At 43.0% G+C, this 16,888-nt stretch overlaps 3 protein-coding genes across 5 annotated transcripts; 1 reads left to right on the top strand and 2 right to left on the bottom strand.

The window, feature by feature from the left end:
- Positions 1 to 7,002: 7,002 nt before the first annotated feature.
- On the bottom strand, positions 7,003 to 8,782 carry LOC115667363 (uncharacterized). Its single transcript, XM_030588956.2, has 2 exons — positions 8,432 to 8,782; positions 7,003 to 7,394 (listed from the first exon to the last, which is right to left on the bottom strand). The coding sequence occupies exons 1-2, from the start codon at positions 8,712 to 8,714 to the stop codon at positions 7,210 to 7,212; spliced, it is 468 nt and encodes a 155-aa protein (XP_030444816.1). The 5' UTR covers positions 8,715 to 8,782; the 3' UTR covers positions 7,003 to 7,209.
- A 2,779-nt stretch (positions 8,783 to 11,561) lies between these two features.
- LOC115666725 (uncharacterized) lies at positions 11,562 to 12,359 on the top strand. The gene is made up of 2 exons (XM_030588404.2): positions 11,562 to 11,915; positions 12,001 to 12,359. Exons 1-2 carry the CDS (start codon positions 11,653 to 11,655, stop codon positions 12,212 to 12,214), a joined length of 477 nt encoding a protein of 158 aa, XP_030444264.1. The 5' UTR covers positions 11,562 to 11,652; the 3' UTR covers positions 12,215 to 12,359.
- A 30-nt stretch (positions 12,360 to 12,389) lies between these two features.
- On the bottom strand, positions 12,390 to 16,122 carry LOC115666700 (probable tetraacyldisaccharide 4'-kinase, mitochondrial). 3 transcript variants are annotated; one of them, XM_030588383.2, is made up of 9 exons: positions 15,877 to 16,120; positions 15,405 to 15,528; positions 14,802 to 15,065; positions 14,531 to 14,680; positions 14,157 to 14,366; positions 13,987 to 14,046; positions 13,619 to 13,699; positions 12,884 to 13,254; positions 12,390 to 12,741 (listed from the first exon to the last, which is right to left on the bottom strand). In XM_030588383.2, the coding sequence occupies exons 1-8, from the start codon at positions 16,047 to 16,049 to the stop codon at positions 13,087 to 13,089; spliced, it is 1,230 nt and encodes a 409-aa protein (XP_030444243.1). In that variant the 5' UTR covers positions 16,050 to 16,120; the 3' UTR covers positions 12,390 to 12,741; positions 12,884 to 13,086. The 3 variants fall into 3 exon arrangements, with proteins under 3 accessions (XP_030444243.1, XP_056163990.1, XP_056163991.1); XM_056308015.1 differs by lacking the exon at positions 13,987 to 14,046 and having other exon boundaries at positions 15,877 to 16,121; XM_056308016.1 differs by lacking the exon at positions 12,390 to 12,741 and having other exon boundaries at positions 13,165 to 13,254; positions 13,619 to 13,707; positions 15,877 to 16,122.
- Positions 16,123 to 16,888: the final 766 nt, after the last annotated feature.

Below are 16,888 nucleotides of genomic sequence, written 5' to 3'. Positions count from 1 at the left end.
CAAAACGGACCGCACAAACCGGGAATCGCCCGGATCGGATTGAACTGGCCAGTTTGGTCCAGTTCCCGAGAGTGTCGGTCTGGTTCTCGATTCCTAAAAGTGGAACCGGTGTCCTGACAATCCGATTCCTGGTTCCATGAGGGAACCGAATCAACGTTTTTTTATTTTTTTATTTATTCAAAAAAATTAGTAAAATGTGAACTAAAACCTAAGTGAACTTTATTGACATATATTCATTGAGAAAAATCAATAAAATATAAACTAAACCCTAAGTGACCAGTTCCATTGGATCGGAACCAAAACCGGACCGAACTGGAAACCAACCACCCCTACTTTCTTTTGAGCTCTGCCACTTCCAGATTCAATCACTGAAGCTTGAAAAGTAGGTTGTGTTCCTGGTTGTTCCTATTGATACCAATGCCATTTCGGCTTCTTCCAAGGGAGCCTTAAGATTTGGTGAGATTCGTGCGAGGCTCGCTTGATTTCACGGTCTAGATACGTTTTTGTAAACACGACACACTCGCTGAAAACCACTTAACACCTGTTTTTTGGTCTCGATGTTCATCTTCAATTAAGCGCCAGCTCTTACAAAGTCAGCCCTTTTCTTTTCAAATTACATAAATAAATAAAAAGGGGAATGGACTTTTTGGGGTCAACATGGTGTGGAGTCCAGACCAGTTGTGCCCATTTCGAACGCCCCAACAGTTAGAACAGAGAAAGTCAACTTCTTTGCGCTTTGGCTTTTGTGATATCGAATGGAGGAGAAGGAAGACAAGAACAAAGTGGTTATTAGATTTTTGGACATATCCATCACAATTTATCATCTCATATCTGTACACCGCTAATCATGTTCTTGTTCCGATTCCTTGTTGGATCTATTGTTTTTGGACAAAAAAGTTGTACTTCGATGCCGTCGTCTTGGGTCCACGCGAGTAAAAAGTCATATCAGTTAAATCTTAGAAATTTTAGTGATCCTAATAACTGGCTAGTGTGGGTGCCGGTGGTGGAGCGGAACATGCGTCCGGTCGAATCGATGGTGAAATCTACCTGCCAATGCCAAGAAAGTACTGATCGGGACTTATGCATGAGGAATTCACCAAGTGGGGTCTTGGATAAAGAGTGGATCACAGTGGGAAGCGACCATTGTGAAGAGGAAGACACATACAATTTGCGACCAACCAGCAATGCTCCGATCACCGATCCGACTGGCGATGAGGAAGAGTCGGAGCGCTCTCCGTGCGATGACAATTTTCGTTATTCTTATAATTCTCTTGATAGTAGTTGCACTATCACCGGTGGTGTAGTTTCGAAAGAAAGATTCATTTGTGGACGGAGAAGATGATTTCAGGGACAAATTGCCATGTACCTAGAGACCTCACTTTTGAGGAAGAGAATGAGATTACTGATTCGGTTCCGAATTTGAACGCCCCTTTTCCAACTGATTTCCTTACTTCTCTGCGTTTTCTTCCCTACAAAAAAGAACATCTGTGTCTGAAGAGTTTCTTCAAGTTCTGCCACTTCGGATCTTTCACCGAAGCCTGAAAGGAAGTTCCTGTTCCTGGTTGTCCAGTCGATACCAACGCCATTGTCTTCTTCTTCCAAGAGCCATTTCTCTCTTTTGGGGACAAATGAACAAAACCCCGCTGCTTGTTCATGGGATGGTTAGGAATCACAGAGAAGGGGAACTCGTTCGATCCGCCAGGTCGATGCATCGAAACCCCATTTTGAACTGTCAGATCTGGTGAGATCCACGTGAGGCTCGCCGGATGAAATGGTCCGTATGCATTTCCGTAAATATAACACACTCACCAAAAACCTCTCCATACACTTTCTTCGATATGCATGGTCTTTTACATGTACATGTACTTTAAATTACATTTTGCGAGAGTATTTTTTTTTTTCTCTTTGTAAAGCTAGATAAAGAAACGGGATATATAAGTTCGATCGGACAATCCATAGATTGACGTCTTATGTTGCTACCTATGTTCGCGGAGCTCGATCCGACATCGAAATTAAGTAGAAACGGGCGTGCCAAAAAAACCTACCTGAACAAAGGGGAAATATGAAAAGAGTGAGAGATGGTGCTTTGGGGATCGTACTCGATTCGGCACGCACGGAATTGTTCCTCCTCCTTTGACCACGTCAGAAGCGGCGCGGTGGCGTACGGGGCTTGGCCCCTCCGCCACCGACCGTTGACTCCGCCGGACCACCGACGTCTCCGGTGCTCAATGATTTGACGGCGGGCGGTCTTTCGCGAGCGTCGGCCATCCCCGTCGCGTCGCAACTTGGGAGAACTTAAAAAAGGGACAGGAGATAAGGTCAACGCCTTTCTCCGCAACCGACGATCTTGTCAAAAGTCAAGCAAGTCGTAGCCCTTCATTTAAGCACCAACTCTTTTACATGGTCAGCCCGCCCTTTTATTTAAAAAAAAACAAATAAATAGATAAATAATTAAATAAATACATAAATAAATAAAAAGAGGATAGGCCGAGGTTGGCCTAATTCCCTAAAAAACCTCCAATTTTAGGTCAAGTCCTAAATCTGCCCCAAACTTTTTTTTGTCTAAAAAAAAACTCCAAACTTTAAGTTCAGTCCCAAATCTGCCTCGAACTTTTTTTTGTTTAAAAAAAACCTCAAACTTTAAGTCAAGTCCCAAATCTGCCCCGAATTCTGTTTTGTGTAAAAAAAATCACCAAAATTCAATTTTCAAAAATATACTCTATGATCCAGTCCCAACTTGATGTGGCACTTCCACATCAATAACAAATCCACATCAACAAAGTAATTGGGTTTTTTTTTAAGACAAAAAAAAGTTCAGAGCAAATTTGGACTGAACCTAAAAATTAGATTTTTTTTTTTAATTAAAAAAGTATTTTGGGGTGGATTTGTTATCGTCCCTAACTTTAATATCCTAGAATGGTTTTATTTTGGAGAATTTCAACCATTTTTATTTGGTTTGATTTGTTATCGAAGTGGAAATGCGACATCGGTCTGTACCTATCGCCGCATTACTTTCCTGATGGGCACTAAGCATGAGGTTTTTGTGCCCCGAATAATGGCAACGCGCCGTGTACTTTCTCGAACTCTGAATGACCATCATAAAGAGGAAGCGGGAGAAATCTCGCGACCAGTCGACGATGCTCCTCCTCCCTTCGCCGATTCAATCAGCGACGAGGAAGAGTTGCAGAGCTCTCTATGCGATGACAATTCTTATTATTCTCATTATTCTCTTCATAATCGCGCTATCGTCGGCGGTGTAATTTTTAAAGAAGATTCATTTGTGGACTCTGAAGATGATTTCAGGGACAACAACAATGTACTAAGCGACCTCGCTTATGAGGAAGAGAATGAAATTACTGATTCCGGTTGAATTGCAAGTTCTTCATCTGAATTTGAAAGCTTTGCTTACTTCCCTGCGTTTTTTTGTTTTACCTACAAACAGTATTCGTCTGAGAGTTTCTTCTTTCAAGTTCCGCCACTTACAGATTCATCACCGAAGCCTGAAAAGTAGTTTGAGTTCCTGGATGTTCCTATTGATTTCGTACCAATCCCATTGACTTCTTCCAAGTGATTAGGAGTGTGCAAAACGGACCACCCAAATCGAGAATCGTCCGAACCGGATCGAACCGGCTGGTTGGATCCGGTTCCTGGGAGTGTCAGTCCGGTGCCCAGCTCCTAAAAGGGAACCCGGAGTGACTATAAATGCTTTTTTTATTTCTTTGAAAAAATTAGTAAAATGTGAACTAAACTTTAAATGAACTTAATTGACAAAAATTAGTAAAATGTGAACTAAACCTTAAGTGAACTTCATTGACAAAAATTAGTAAAATATAAATGAAACCCTGAGTGACGGGTTTCATTGGACCGAACCGAATTGGTCCGGTCCAGTTCGGTTCCCGATCCTAGGACCAACCGGTCCTTCCGGTCCGGTTCTCAGTTCCACCATCGATCACTCCTACAAGTGGTCATTAAGATTTGGTGAGATTCATGCAAGGCTCGCTAGATTTAACGGTCTAGATGCATTTTCGTAAACATAACACGCTCACCGAAAAACCCCTTAAAACCTTTTTTTCTCGATGTTCATCTTCTGTTTAGCACCAACTCTTACGAAGTCAGCCCTTTTCTTTTCAAATTATATAAATAAATAAAAAAAGGGAAAAGGACTTTTTGGGGTCAACGTGGCGTGGAATCCAGACCAAGTTGAGCCCATTTCGAACGCCCCGATTGGAAGAACAGAGTCTCAGCTTCTTTGCGCTTTGGCTTTTGTGGATATCGAATGGAGGAGGAGGAGGACAAGTACAAAGTGGGCATTAGATTTTTGGACATATCTATCATAATTTATCATCTCATATTTGTACACCGCTAATCGTGTTCTTGTTCCGATTCCTCGTTGGATCTATTATTTTTGGACAAAAAAGCTGTACGCCGATGCCGTAGCCTTGTGTTCACGCAAGTAAAAAGTTATATCGGTTTTTTTTTCGAAATTTGGTGATCCTAATGACTGGCTAGTGTGTGGGCTGGTGGCGGAGCAGAACGTGCGTTCGGTCGAATCGATAGTTAGATTTACCTGCCAACGCCGAGAAAGTACCGATCGGGACTCGTGTTCGAGGAATTCACCAAGAATTCACCAAGAGGGGTCTTGGATGAAGAGTGGATCCCAGGGAGAAGCAACCATCTTGAAGAGGAAGACACATACATTTCGCGACCGACTGGCAATGCTCTGATCACCGATCCGACCAGCGATGAAGAAGAGTCAGAGCGTTCTTAGTGTGATGACAATTCTCATTATTCTTATAATTCTCTTGCTAGTTGCATTATCACCGGTGGTATAGTTTCAAAAGAAGATTCATTTGTGGACTCTGAAGATGATTTCGGGGCTAATTACCATATACCAAAAACCTCACTTTCGAGGAAAAGAATGAGATTTTACTAATTCGCCTCTCAAATACGTTCCCTTCTATGTACATCGTCGTTCATGTTCTTGTACTTCAAATTACATTTTACGAGTAATTTTTTCTTTCAAATGAAACGTTATTTTCTTCTTTGTAAAGCTAGATAGAGAAACGGGATACATACGTCCGATCGGGCCTCCGATAGATACACGTCTTATGTTTGCTATCCACGCCCGCGGAACTCGTTCCGACATCAAGATTAATTGGAAATGGGTGTGCTCAAAACCGTATCTAAACAATGGGGAAATATGAAAGAGTGAGATGGTGCTTGGGAATCGTACGGAATTATTCCTCCTTTGACGGTGTCATGGCGTACGGGGTTTCGCTCCTCCGCCACCGACCGTTGACTCCGCCGGACCACCGATGTCTCCGGTGATCAATGATTTGACAGCGGGCGGTCTTTCGCGAGCGTCGGCCATCACCGTCGGCATCGCAACTTGGGAAACCCTAAAAAACAGGGACAGGAGGAAAGGTCAACGCCTTTCTTCACAACCAACGATGTCGTCAAAAGTCAAGCAAGTCGTAGCCCTTCATTTAAGCACCAACTCTTTTACAAAGTCAGCCCTTTTTATTTTATTTTATTTTATTTTAATTAAAATAAATAAATAAAAAGAGTTAAAGATAATGCTAGGGGGGGTGCTTGCCGATGTGAAGGGCTATCAATGACTTCCTGGGGGTCAACGTGGTGTGCGGGGGATCAGACAGATTGTGCGCGATTTGAACGTTTCCAATTGGAAGAATATTGAATGGAGGAGAACAAAGAACAAAGAACAAAGTTGGGTATTTAGATTTGGACATTTTGGCAGGCGCTTTTGCCCCCGATCTTAATCTATTAATAATTTAGCCTTCTTTTATGCTTACGCAACGGATAAGTGCACCGAAAGTCCCGAAACTTATCGCGAAAGTGCAGTTGAGTCCTACAAACATTCAAAAAGTACGATCAGAGTCCTAAAACTTGTCACGAAGGTGCAATCGAGTCGTGAGACTTTCAAAAAGTGTAATCGATAGAAGGACTTGATCGGACCAATTTGAGGACTCAATTGTACTTCCGTGACAAGTTTTAAGATTTTCAATACGCGTAAAAGGGAAAACGACACGAATAGTTCCCGAACTTTAATTTGATGCGCAATGTCTTTCTTGAACTTTTAATTTGTTCGATGTGATCAGTTAGCTTTTAAACATTTTCATATATTTAGGAACTATACTGAACATTTACCAATAGTTCATGGACTACATTGAATAAATTAAAAGTTTAGAGACGATATTGCTTATTGAACCAAAGTTCAAATATCGCATTGCACAAATTAAAAGTTTATGAATGATATTACATATTGGATCAAAGTTCAAGAACCATATTGACCAAATTAAAAGTCTAAGAGCGAAATAGCACATTAAACCAAAGTTCAGGGACCACATTACTCAAATTAAAATTTAGGCACAACATTGCACGTTGGATTAAAGTTTATGGACCATTGTACTATAATCCTCAAGTAAAACAGCTAAATTGATTATCTCTTCAAAATTCGGTGATCCTAATAACTTATTGCAGAGCAGGACACGTGTCCAATCGAACCGATAATTAGATCGACCCGCCAATGCCAAGAAAGTATCGATCGGAACTCATGTTCGATCGAGGTCTTGGGAACCTCTTCTCCTTTTCTTTTCCTAGCAAACTTTATTCTCATCCGGTAATCTATTTTAATTCAACAACATCATCCATTATGTGCTATTCGCTCAACCTTCGACAGGTCGAAAAGGCGTGCTTCGATTTTTTGCAATTTTACTTTTAGTCTTAATTCGTTTGGATTAAGGCAGTCTTTGCGAGCATCGTCCTATAATAGAGCTCGCGAATTATTAAAGAGGAGTTGGTGTTTGGATAGGCAAGTCAACCTCGCATACGCATAATTTGCTCTGGGGATAAGGGAAGACTTTGACTTGGAGGAGGTCAACGGGTTTGTTACACAGATGTCAAATTCCTTTTCTTCATCAATTAGATAAGTCGAGTTAAATCGGTATCTAATCAATGAGAAAAGAAAAAAGGGGCTGAAAATTTCAATTTGAACTCTTGCCGGACGATATTAGCGATAGTCAGTGCGGTAATTTTTTATATGTACAATTGAGATGACGATAAATTCGGTCTTCACAACCCCGTCGGAGCGATAATCGTCCTTGGTTATCGAAGCGTTCGCTAACGAATATACAGTGCGTCGAGATACGATTAATTAACACGCGGGTCTCTCTTCACCCGAATCGCGTGCTAGGTTTTCATCGGAGCTAGCTCGGTCCTCGTCTGATGGAGGGTCTTCGACGGTCCAAAGCTATCCATCTCCACGTAATCTCTTTTCCATTTCTTGGTTGCTTCGAAGTTGTTCCTCAACAGGTAGATCTCCTTCACGTAGTAATGCAACCTGTCTATCAATATGCCAAGGAACAGAGAGAAGCCTGCACCGACGACACTTCGAACCGAGTTAGCTTCGAGCTCGACTTGCCGTGCTCGGAAAAAAGCCGACCGACAACTAGATCAAATCAACGGGGGCATCGCACCAGACCAGAATCGCATCGAAGCGTACGAAAATAACGACTTGATCTGGTCTAAAGAGCGAAAGAAAGTTCGTGACGGTCTCGGGCTTGATTCAAACCGTTTGAATAGGTACGACGGAAGCCACTTGCACGAGCTTGACTAATGTCGAAAGCTGAAAACATCGGAATTTGAGGACGATGGGCCAAAAGATTTTGTCCAGGCTTGTCATAGTGCTGGCTGGGCCTATGAAGCCCATTGAGGCCTTGGCCCATACTATAGTCCACAAGAAAAATTAATTTTTCGACCAAAAAAAGATTTTAATTTAAGAAAATAAACCCCAATTTTTCCTTCGTGACGTATCCGCAATTTTCTTTGGGTTAATATCACGAAAATCCCAAACTGGTACCCCAGTGACAAATTTATCCCAAACCAAATTTTTAAATACCAAAAACTCCAAACTGGTACACCTGTGACAATTTACCTCAAATTAATTTTTTGACAAAAAAAATCGCAAATTGACATATTTGTGACAAATTTACCCTCCGTTAGTTTCTGTTAAATTATATTAATATCACGAAAAATCACAAATTAGTACACATGTAACAAACAGAGGATAAAATCCCAAACTAATACACCTATCAACTGTCGTATGTCATCCAATTCAGCAATTTGACGGTAAAATTTAACGGAAACTAACGGAGGGTAAATGTCACATGTATACCGGTTTGGGGTAAATTTATCACAGGTGTATCAGTTTATGATTTTTCATTGTATTAACCCATTTTCTTTTGCTGTGGAAAACATCCCCGCTTAGCTACTAAGAGAAATTGTATATTGTATATGAGAATATCCTTTGACAATAGACCACGCAATAGAGTTAGCTACTCGCAACTATCTTATATATCTTATGATAGTCGCGTCACAGGTATAAAAAAAAATGCATGGTTTTGTGATTTACCCATGAGAGACGCTTCCAGAAGGCTATGCGCCATGAGAACCTCATCGGTCGGGTTGATTATGGCCGCATCGGTCAGGCGTCTCTGAACGCCCAAGACGTTATAGACCGCCGAACTGAACACGACCACCATGGTCGTCGCCAAGGTCCCCGCGACGAGCCGCGCTCTTCCCCGCTTCATCCGGTCGAGCCCCAGCATCAGCAGCATCCTCAGCGGACTTCTAAAGAGGAGGACAACTATCAAAGCCATCTCCATGAACACAAGGCCAAATAATAGTTGAGTCATCTTCTCCAACAGAGAGAAAGAGAGAGAGAGAGTCAAAAACGATTTTGAGAAGTCAAGAATGAATGTGTTCATGTCTGAGGAGACTGCCCCTTAATATAGCATGAGGGCTTTTTGCTGACGAGGTTCGGCTCAGGCTGTGAGGTAAAGAATATGTACTTTTCCGTTGAAATGGGAGCACGGGATACCTTCTCCCCTTAGGGAAATTAATGCGTTCAACGTTTTGATATTTGATTGTGAAGCAAATCTGTGCGTTGAAGTGAGCTTCTTAACAAAGAACCTTTTGGAGGCCAAGCAACCCTTGATTCCCTGTTTGATCTACAAAACTACGATACATATCCACGTTTTGTACTCAATGTAATCTCTGATATAAGTATATGCACGACACGAGATTAATGTAATAGAGTGTTTGAGACGAGCATGGACACCGTATTGGTTGTTTCGAGTAATTTCGATTTGAACCATCGTATGTGAAGCTATATCGATTAATATTCGGTATTTTTGATCGGGATGGAACTTTTTTTTTTTTCATGATGATCAAATCAAACATACAGGTGAACGATGAATCGGTGGAAACAATTATGCACGGAGTGCAACATTATTTAGCAGAGCGTGCATAGATTAGTAGTGCAGGTCTAGTTTCGGCAATTCTTCAAGGAAATCCACCTCCAAAGCCACCACCAGCACCCCGGCCGAATCCTCCTCCGGCTCCACCGCCCCCCCCTGCCCCACCACCTCCTGCTCCTGCCCCTCCCCCGAACCCTCCACCAGCTCCACCGCCAAACCCGCCACCCACTCCTCCTCCGCCTCCTCCACCGAGACCGCCACTGGTGCCAGCGCCTCCTCCCAAGCCAGCGCCGCCACCTAACCCGGCGCCACCCCCCAAGCCACCTCCACCTCCAAAACCGCCCCTGCCTCCCCTGCCAAGGCCGACACCATACCTAGAGCGTCGGAAGAATGTCTTCTCTTCCGCAAAAGGATCAGGCCTTGCGCTCGCAAGCTTCCTAGCGCCGGTGGAGCAAACAAGAGCACTCACTAGCACAACAGCAAGAACCAACTTGGAAAGCATTATCAGTCACAATGCTCAGCACCCAATATCAGAGTAATGGTATAGAATTGTTGGCGAGGACTGGAGGGTCGAGAGAGGGACTTATATAGAAGAAGTGAGGCTAAAGAGAACTAATGAAAGAAGAAGTACGGTTGAGATAGAGAGACAGCGGGAGGGAGAGGGAGGGAGAGGGTCCTTGAATGAATGCCGCTCATCTCCTCAGCTACAAACACGTGTTGTGACTTGTGATCCAGTTTAACCCATACATTGATGTCAAAGTCAACTAAGTAGTCCCTCCTAGAAACGAAGTGAACTGCTTCAATGTCGCCCCCCACTTGCAATTCGATCTCGAGGAGAGAGGTTCCACCACCTTCTCTCTCTCTCTCTCTCTCTCTCTCTGTTCGTGCAATCTGTGCATGCAGACTTTTGAGTCGTGAAGACTTTTTCGATCCAGCTTATGTGCATCGGTCCGTTTCCGCAACTGGGGTTGAAGCCGCTTCTTTGACGCGACGGTCCCATTCCATGATCTCTCTCTCGCTCTACAACAGTAGAAGTTTGGTCCCGTGAAGACTATAAACCCCAAAGGTCAAAAAGAATAAAGGGATGCAATACACAGCTTCCACGGAAACAAAGCCCGGGGGACCATATTTAGGCACCGTCAAGATTAAATGTCATGAAAAATTGAGCATCCGTCATTAATTATCGATTTCAAAGGACGCGGCATTGCCCGAGCCTCATTGGATGTTAGGATGTATGCGTGAGTTATGCTAGAATAGCCCTACATCTGAAAAAATTTGTGTGGTGTTAAGCAGTTACTATATCCAAATTGACACATAATTTATTAGCTTAAGCTTTTGAAGGAAATTGAATCCAACCGAATATGTTCACAGGCTCGGACTTGAACTCTCTCTTAGCAATTCCCAGGCAAAGGTACTGGGTTCTTGCTGTGCGCTCCCAACTAGGAGTGTGCAAAAGAACCAGAAACCGCCCGGACCGCCCGAGACGGCCCCGGAACAGGACCGGAACCGGTGGTTCCTAAGGGAACATGTCTGGTTCCCGGTTCCAATTTTTCGGAACCGGTGGGTACCGGCTTCCAGGTGTGGAACCGCCCACCTGCCCACTCGGACCGGACCGGACCGGTAATATAATAACAATATATAATATATTTTTATTTATTTAATTAATTTTTAATTAAAAAAGAAATAAATCTTAAATCTCTAAACTAAACCTAACTCGCTTGACGCTCATAGCCTCGTATTGAGCCGAGAAACACCTTCTTTCGCTTTTGCCTCACGCTCACGCTCACTCTCACTCTCTTACTCTTCTCGGTCGATACTCACCTTACCGTCTCCGTCTCCGTCTCCATCTCCGTCTTTGGCTAGTGGGTCTATGGAACTAATGGGCGATTCCCGGTTTCAATTTTTCGGAACTGGTCCCTAGTGGGCGGTTCTCGGTTCAAGGATGGAAACCGCCCACCCAGATCATGCTCACCCCTACTCCCAATAAAAGGCGAATATCTCCCTGAGCAGGCTTCTGCTGAGCGCTCCCAACACTAGCGCGGTCGTCCACCTAAAGTTTGACGGTTGAAATGGAATTCGCCACGGGTGAAACTCGAAATGATTGACACGAGCATTCTTGTGCCCGACTTCAACTCTTTCTCGGTGCGATTTCAAAGATTGAAGGAGTTTTATAATTACCATGAAGAGCGAAATGGACAGGCCTAGTTAGCGATTTTATCGTTTGGCATGGCCCGCTCACATTGGCTGGCCCGTACCCAAAAAATATCTCCTTATCTCCAGATTTTGCTTCAGGTCTCGTCTCAGCTCGCTGTTGCTGCCGCTGCTGGCGGTGGTTGTTCTTGTTCTACTGCAAACCGAGAAGGAAAATTCCCCAATGAGCTTCACGCCGTCATGCCATTGCCACTCAAAGCTTCTTCTCTCTCCTCCTACCCACCTCCCTCGCAACGCCCGCTCCTCCATGAAAGCGAAACGCGACCTCCTCTCGCCCTCCGTGGACCGCCGTCCACGCTTTCCCCTCCGTAGGCAGTGGCGACGAGAGCTCCCTTTCGGAACCAGCGCAATTGCCGATCAATACGGCTCTGCTCTCACCGACGCTGCTCCGCTGAAGGGCGACATATCGGTGTTCCTCCAAACGGGGTAAGTCGCCTCGACACTCCTGCTCGAACAGAGCTCCTTGTGCGAAGTGTTGCGTATTATGTTGATGACCCGGCGTTGATTGCAGTGCGGTGATGCTGTTAGCGTACTTCATAGCAAACTTCGTCGTCCCCAACTTGATATCGAAGTACATGGGGTTCGACAAGATAAACGAAGGCGAGGATTCTGAGGACGATGATAAAAGCAGATCCTCGGAGGGAGGAGAAGAAGAGAGAGATAGAGGAACTCAAGCGAATTCGAGGATGACGAAGAAACGGGGTTTCAACAGCACCCGACGCTGACATTTACATTTGGTCGGCTTCGTGTTCGCATTTTCATCGTCCATTTCTGTTCTCTAAATGCCACCATCTTCAAAATGAAGATATTCTGTCGGGCACGACTCCCTGTAACTTCGACAATAATAAGGAAAGAAAATTGACCATCCTATATTGCGTGTGATTAGTGATCCGGGGACCGTGCACGAACTTTACCAAGATTATGTTGGAATTCGACTAATTCCTACAAATGCACAGAGTTCTAGCAAACGACATCCGCGAGTGGAAAAGAGGACTGGATTGGTATAAAAAGGGGAAAGGATAATACAATAACAGAAGTGAAATTACTGTCTGTTATATGTATTGTCTACCTGCTCGGGTTTTTATTTTTTTTTATTTTTTTTGCATTTATGCAGCTAAGGTAAATGTGCTTCATATTCCCGTAGGCTCCGACTTCTGGGTTTGGATTTTTCTCTGGTTCCTTTGTTGAAGAAGCACTTCTTCCTGCAACCCCTGTAAATCATTTTAACTTCATGGGGAGATGATTCTTCGACCTGAATATCAAACAGATATTTAGGATGAAAGAAGGATCCGAAAGCCTGGCGCTGTCCTTAAGTACTAAAGCTCAAGAAATGAGAATAATAAAGTTTTGACACACGAGAGAGATTGCAGATGCCAAGTAGCAGATGGCAATACCTTATCTGTTAGAATAATAGATCGAGACGGACTTGGGTGAAAGGATCTAGGAACAGGAAGATTGATGGTTGATGGTCTTTTTGCATAGGCTGAGGATGTTCAGACTCGATCATGCGAATTAGCAGCATTGCTCCTCCAGATCACTGGAAACCTGAAGGCAGGCAGGTGGACACATACAATTGCCATATTACATGGCACCAGCTTTAAGTGTAGGGTACACCTGATAATTTTACTTGCAGTAGTTCCTCCAATAAATTCTTGAAGCAAATTCCACTGCATCCTTTGTGAGGTATAAACTGCAACTTAGCAGAGAGCGCCCAAGATTTGTAAGGACTTAGATGCTTCAAAATCTCTGGATCTCGATCATAATCCTGGTAGGTATTGCGAGAATGCAACATTAGAAGTACATTCCCAATAATGATACAGGCTGTTTTGACAGCCAGAGAAAATTGAGTTTCTTGTAGCTGCCTGGTTTTTTACTCAGAAAGACTGTTGGAATGGCGGAACACTCAAGGCACCTAAATTGAGAATAACTTGATAATTCGTGGGAAAATTTTTATTTCAGGAGCATGCCCCCACAGTGCACTTTAAAATGCATAGTATCTAGGATTTAAATTTAGCAATTAGACATGCATATTATAAGAGGTACCCATATGATAAATTATTCAGAAACCCAACCCATCTAGGTTCGTAAGAACTGCATAAATGGGACTCCTGGCAATACGATCACCTCACCTTTTCTGTAACAATGACGGTTGGCCTGGAACTGAATTTGCTCTCCAAGTCCTTAAGCTGCTTCTTAATCATGTCAATTTCCTACAAACCTAAGGTAAATCAATAACATATCGAGATAGCAAAAGGTAAAAGTTCTGAAGCAGTTGACTGGTAGTTAGCAGTTGAAACATCAAGTAACTCGCTTGAAAGGGAGCTTATACTAATCAGGGAATGCGCCTAGTGACATAGCCATCGTTATCATAAGATCAGCACATCACAGGTCTCACTCATGACATAATTATGGGACTAACAAAGGGTAAAAATGCAACAGACATCCAACTTCAGTGTGATGCACGAAAACGGAAAAGAAAAAAAGGAGATGATTCTACCATAGTCTGAAATAAGTGATGGTCACTGAAGTCCAAGCGTTCAACATGAATGGCTCCAAGCTGCAGAGATTTTTTACATCAAAATCAAACTAAGCATGAATTAAGAAGCCTTTCACCCAGTACCAAGAAGCACTGCCTTATACGCTGATAAAATTTAATAAATGGGATACCTTTTCAACACTCTTGACAAAAGCATCTGCAGAACCAATTGCAGAGACACATAATACAACATTGTTGGACACTGCCTCTAGAGGTATAACGGAATCCATGTTTGCCACTTCAAAGAAGTATGCTGGAGCCATTCTAGTGAAGAAAACTTTTATAGATTTGTTGACTTCTCGAATAGCAGACTCAATGCTTGCGAGAGTTTGCTCAGGCACCTGTGAAGCACCAAGACATGAAATTCTAGCTCGCCATATCTCTCTACTAATGCAAACTCACGAGCATCAGAACTGCATGAGTATGAAATGGAAACATGCATTGTACTCCACAATGCTACAAAGTAAACAAAACTGAACAAAAATGAGAATCAGAGGACACTTACCAGATCTGCGTTATGTATAACAGCAATATTTGCTCTCCCAAGTGCTGTTAAAGGTTCTCGCAGAGGTCCGAGTGGAAGTAACTGATGATTTCCCCATGGGCATAACCCATTAACCATCACTATATCCAGATCACGTGACAATTGCCAGTGCTGCCATGGAGAAAATCAAAGTACAAACTGAGCTAAGACCACAAGTAGCCAGGAGAAAGCTTTCCATACATGATGACTGCTGTATCATAACAACTGAAAGACACAATATTTAATGCTAGACCTGCATTCCATCATCTAGAATTGCAGCACCAATTTCCTCACAGCAGTGATTGAAACGAATTTGACCATTGCTCCCCGCTTTTCCCCCCATTTTCTGGTCAGTGGAGTCTCCTTCGAGATGTTCACAGGTACGAGGGTCACGGTAACCATACTTTTCGATGAAAGCAGCAGCGGTTGCTGCTCGATTAGCGCCGACACCAACATTTGCTGACTTCCCAAGGAGATGCCTTTGAAGCATTCTAGCTTCATCCCCACCAGCATAACCCTGTCCAGGAGAACATGCCAAACAAAGATCACTCCTTGAGAGCATAAACCATTTGCCATTGGAGTTGCAGGCCCTATCTGGTTTATTACTCTGCTTGATAAATCTCATAATCAACTAAAATGCAAGGGCCACCTAAAGAACGCTGTAGAACTCCCATGTTTAGCCCTTCATAGGAGACAAAGCAGTATCGTCTTAGCTTCTCTTTATGGTTCACACTGAAACCGTAACTTTCTAAGAAATTTCCATCCAACCCGACCATTTAGAAGTAATTTCAAACATTCAAAGACCGAGTCATTACGAACTTCAAGTAGAACCAGCAGAGAGAAGGAAAAAACATACCCTGGTGAGAATAAGAGGCGAAATGCCGGAATCAGCAAGCAAAGCTGCAATGAACTCGACCATCGGCGTCTTCCCATTGCCTCCCCAAGTCAAATTCCCCACGCTTATCACCGGCACCGGCAATCTTCACAAGCGAAGCGCCACGAGAGAATCATTACAACAAACAACATTACTACATCGTTGGCCAAAACGAAAAAAAAAAAAAAACAACATTGCCACATCGATCCATGTCACAAGCTCGTCTGCTAAAACAAAAAAAAACTTAAAATGCAGAAGAAAATTCGCCACTCCACAGCTATCTGGTCAGAGCCACAAATTCCCGCCGTTCAAAGGCACGCGACTCAATTGATCGAGACGCTGTCGCTTCACTGACATGAACTTCATGCGAGCTGGCGAAATTCTCGAGTTCAACTTCGATTCGAGCACTGAAACTCGCGAGAGAGAGAGAGAGAGAGAGAGAGAGAGGTGTTACCGGTGCTTGGAAAAGAGGCGGAAGCGGTAGAGGTGGCGGCGGAGGGAGAGGGCGACGCCGTACACGGAGGAAGCGATTGACAGGAGAGGCAAGAGAGAGCGGTGCCGCGAGGAGAGCTGCGAGCGATCTCGCGAGTACGCGATCTCGCGAACTGCTCTTCTCAGTTTCTCCATTGTCGATGTCAAAGCGCTCTGATCATCTCGTGTGAAGAAGAAGGAGAAGCGAGTCGTGAGGAAGAAACACCGTGCGGTGTCGTTTTGTCTGTCCACATGGTCCTGACTATTTATTGCCAAGAAAATGCTCTGCTTCATGTTGTTATCTTTTTTGAAGTACAAGAATGAATTCCTACGCTAAAATTTCATTCTCAATTATGAAATTACGTTTAATTATAATTTTTTTTTATTTTCTCGATTGATTTTAAAACGGTATTCAAATTTTGAGAAAAATTTAAAATATCATTTGGATTTTAAAAATTATGATAATGGGATATGTGAATTTATATTTCGTTATCTGTATATTGTAAAATTATTGGTGTTTAGGATGAAAAAAAATCAAAGTGCATCCGTGAGTAAGATTTAAATCAAATGAAAGATAAAAGGCAAAAGAAAAATTCCAAACACGCTCTTAATTGTTAAGATATATATAATTGTCGAATGGTAGATTGAATTGTGATATATAATCGAATTATTGATGAAACGCACCTTAAATTAAAATAAAACCAAATTATGTGATCCGAATTTTGGGAAGGTCTAGTATAGGCATGTGCAAAGGAATCGGCAACCACTTGGAACCGAATCGGACCAACCCGGAACCTGCGATTCCCATGGGAACTGGTCCAATTCTCGATTTCAATTTACTAAAGCTGGTAAGTACCGGTTTGGTTCCCGATTTTAGATGTGGAATCGCCCACTACTCACCCGGACCGGTAATATATATAATTTTTAAGAAAATTTCCCAACCAAAAAAAAGAAAAAAATTCAAGAAAAATATAAACCTTAAAATTCCTAGTTTG

This window comes from Syzygium oleosum, unplaced genomic scaffold, assembly GCF_021117445.2.
Source record: "Syzygium oleosum isolate NSW1041296 unplaced genomic scaffold, Sole_v2.1 Sole_v2.64, whole genome shotgun sequence".
Classification (NCBI taxonomy): domain Eukaryota; kingdom Viridiplantae; phylum Streptophyta; class Magnoliopsida; order Myrtales; family Myrtaceae; genus Syzygium; species Syzygium oleosum.
Note: the sequence above shows the minus strand (reverse complement) of the source record. Positions and strands in the feature narration are given on the sequence as shown.

Bases quoted from the DNA above. Each gene is read 5' to 3' on its own strand.
- LOC115666725 (XM_030588404.2), top strand. From the start codon at position 11,653: ATGAGCTTCACGCCGTCATGCCATTGCCACTCAAAGCTTCTTCTCTCT. The intron at 11,916-12,000 runs GTAAGTCGCCTC...CGTTGATTGCAG, and splicing joins TCGGTGTTCCTCCAAACGGG to TGCGGTGATGCTGTTAGCGT.
- LOC115666700 (XM_030588383.2), bottom strand. From the start codon at position 16,049: ATGGAGAAACTGAGAAGAGCAGTTCGCGAGATCGCGTACTCGCGAGAT. The intron at 15,066-15,404 runs GTATGTTTTTTC...TCTCCTGGACAG, and splicing joins CGCCTCTTATTCTCACCAGG to GGTTATGCTGGTGGGGATGA. The intron at 13,700-13,986 runs GTAGAATCATCT...TTAGGTTTGTAG, and splicing joins ATCACTTATTTCAGACTATG to GAAATTGACATGATTAAGAA.
- LOC115667363 (XM_030588956.2), bottom strand. From the start codon at position 8,714: ATGACTCAACTATTATTTGGCCTTGTGTTCATGGAGATGGCTTTGATA. The intron at 7,395-8,431 runs GTAAATCACAAA...TCGTCGGTGCAG, and splicing joins TCTGGAAGCGTCTCTCATGG to GCTTCTCTCTGTTCCTTGGC.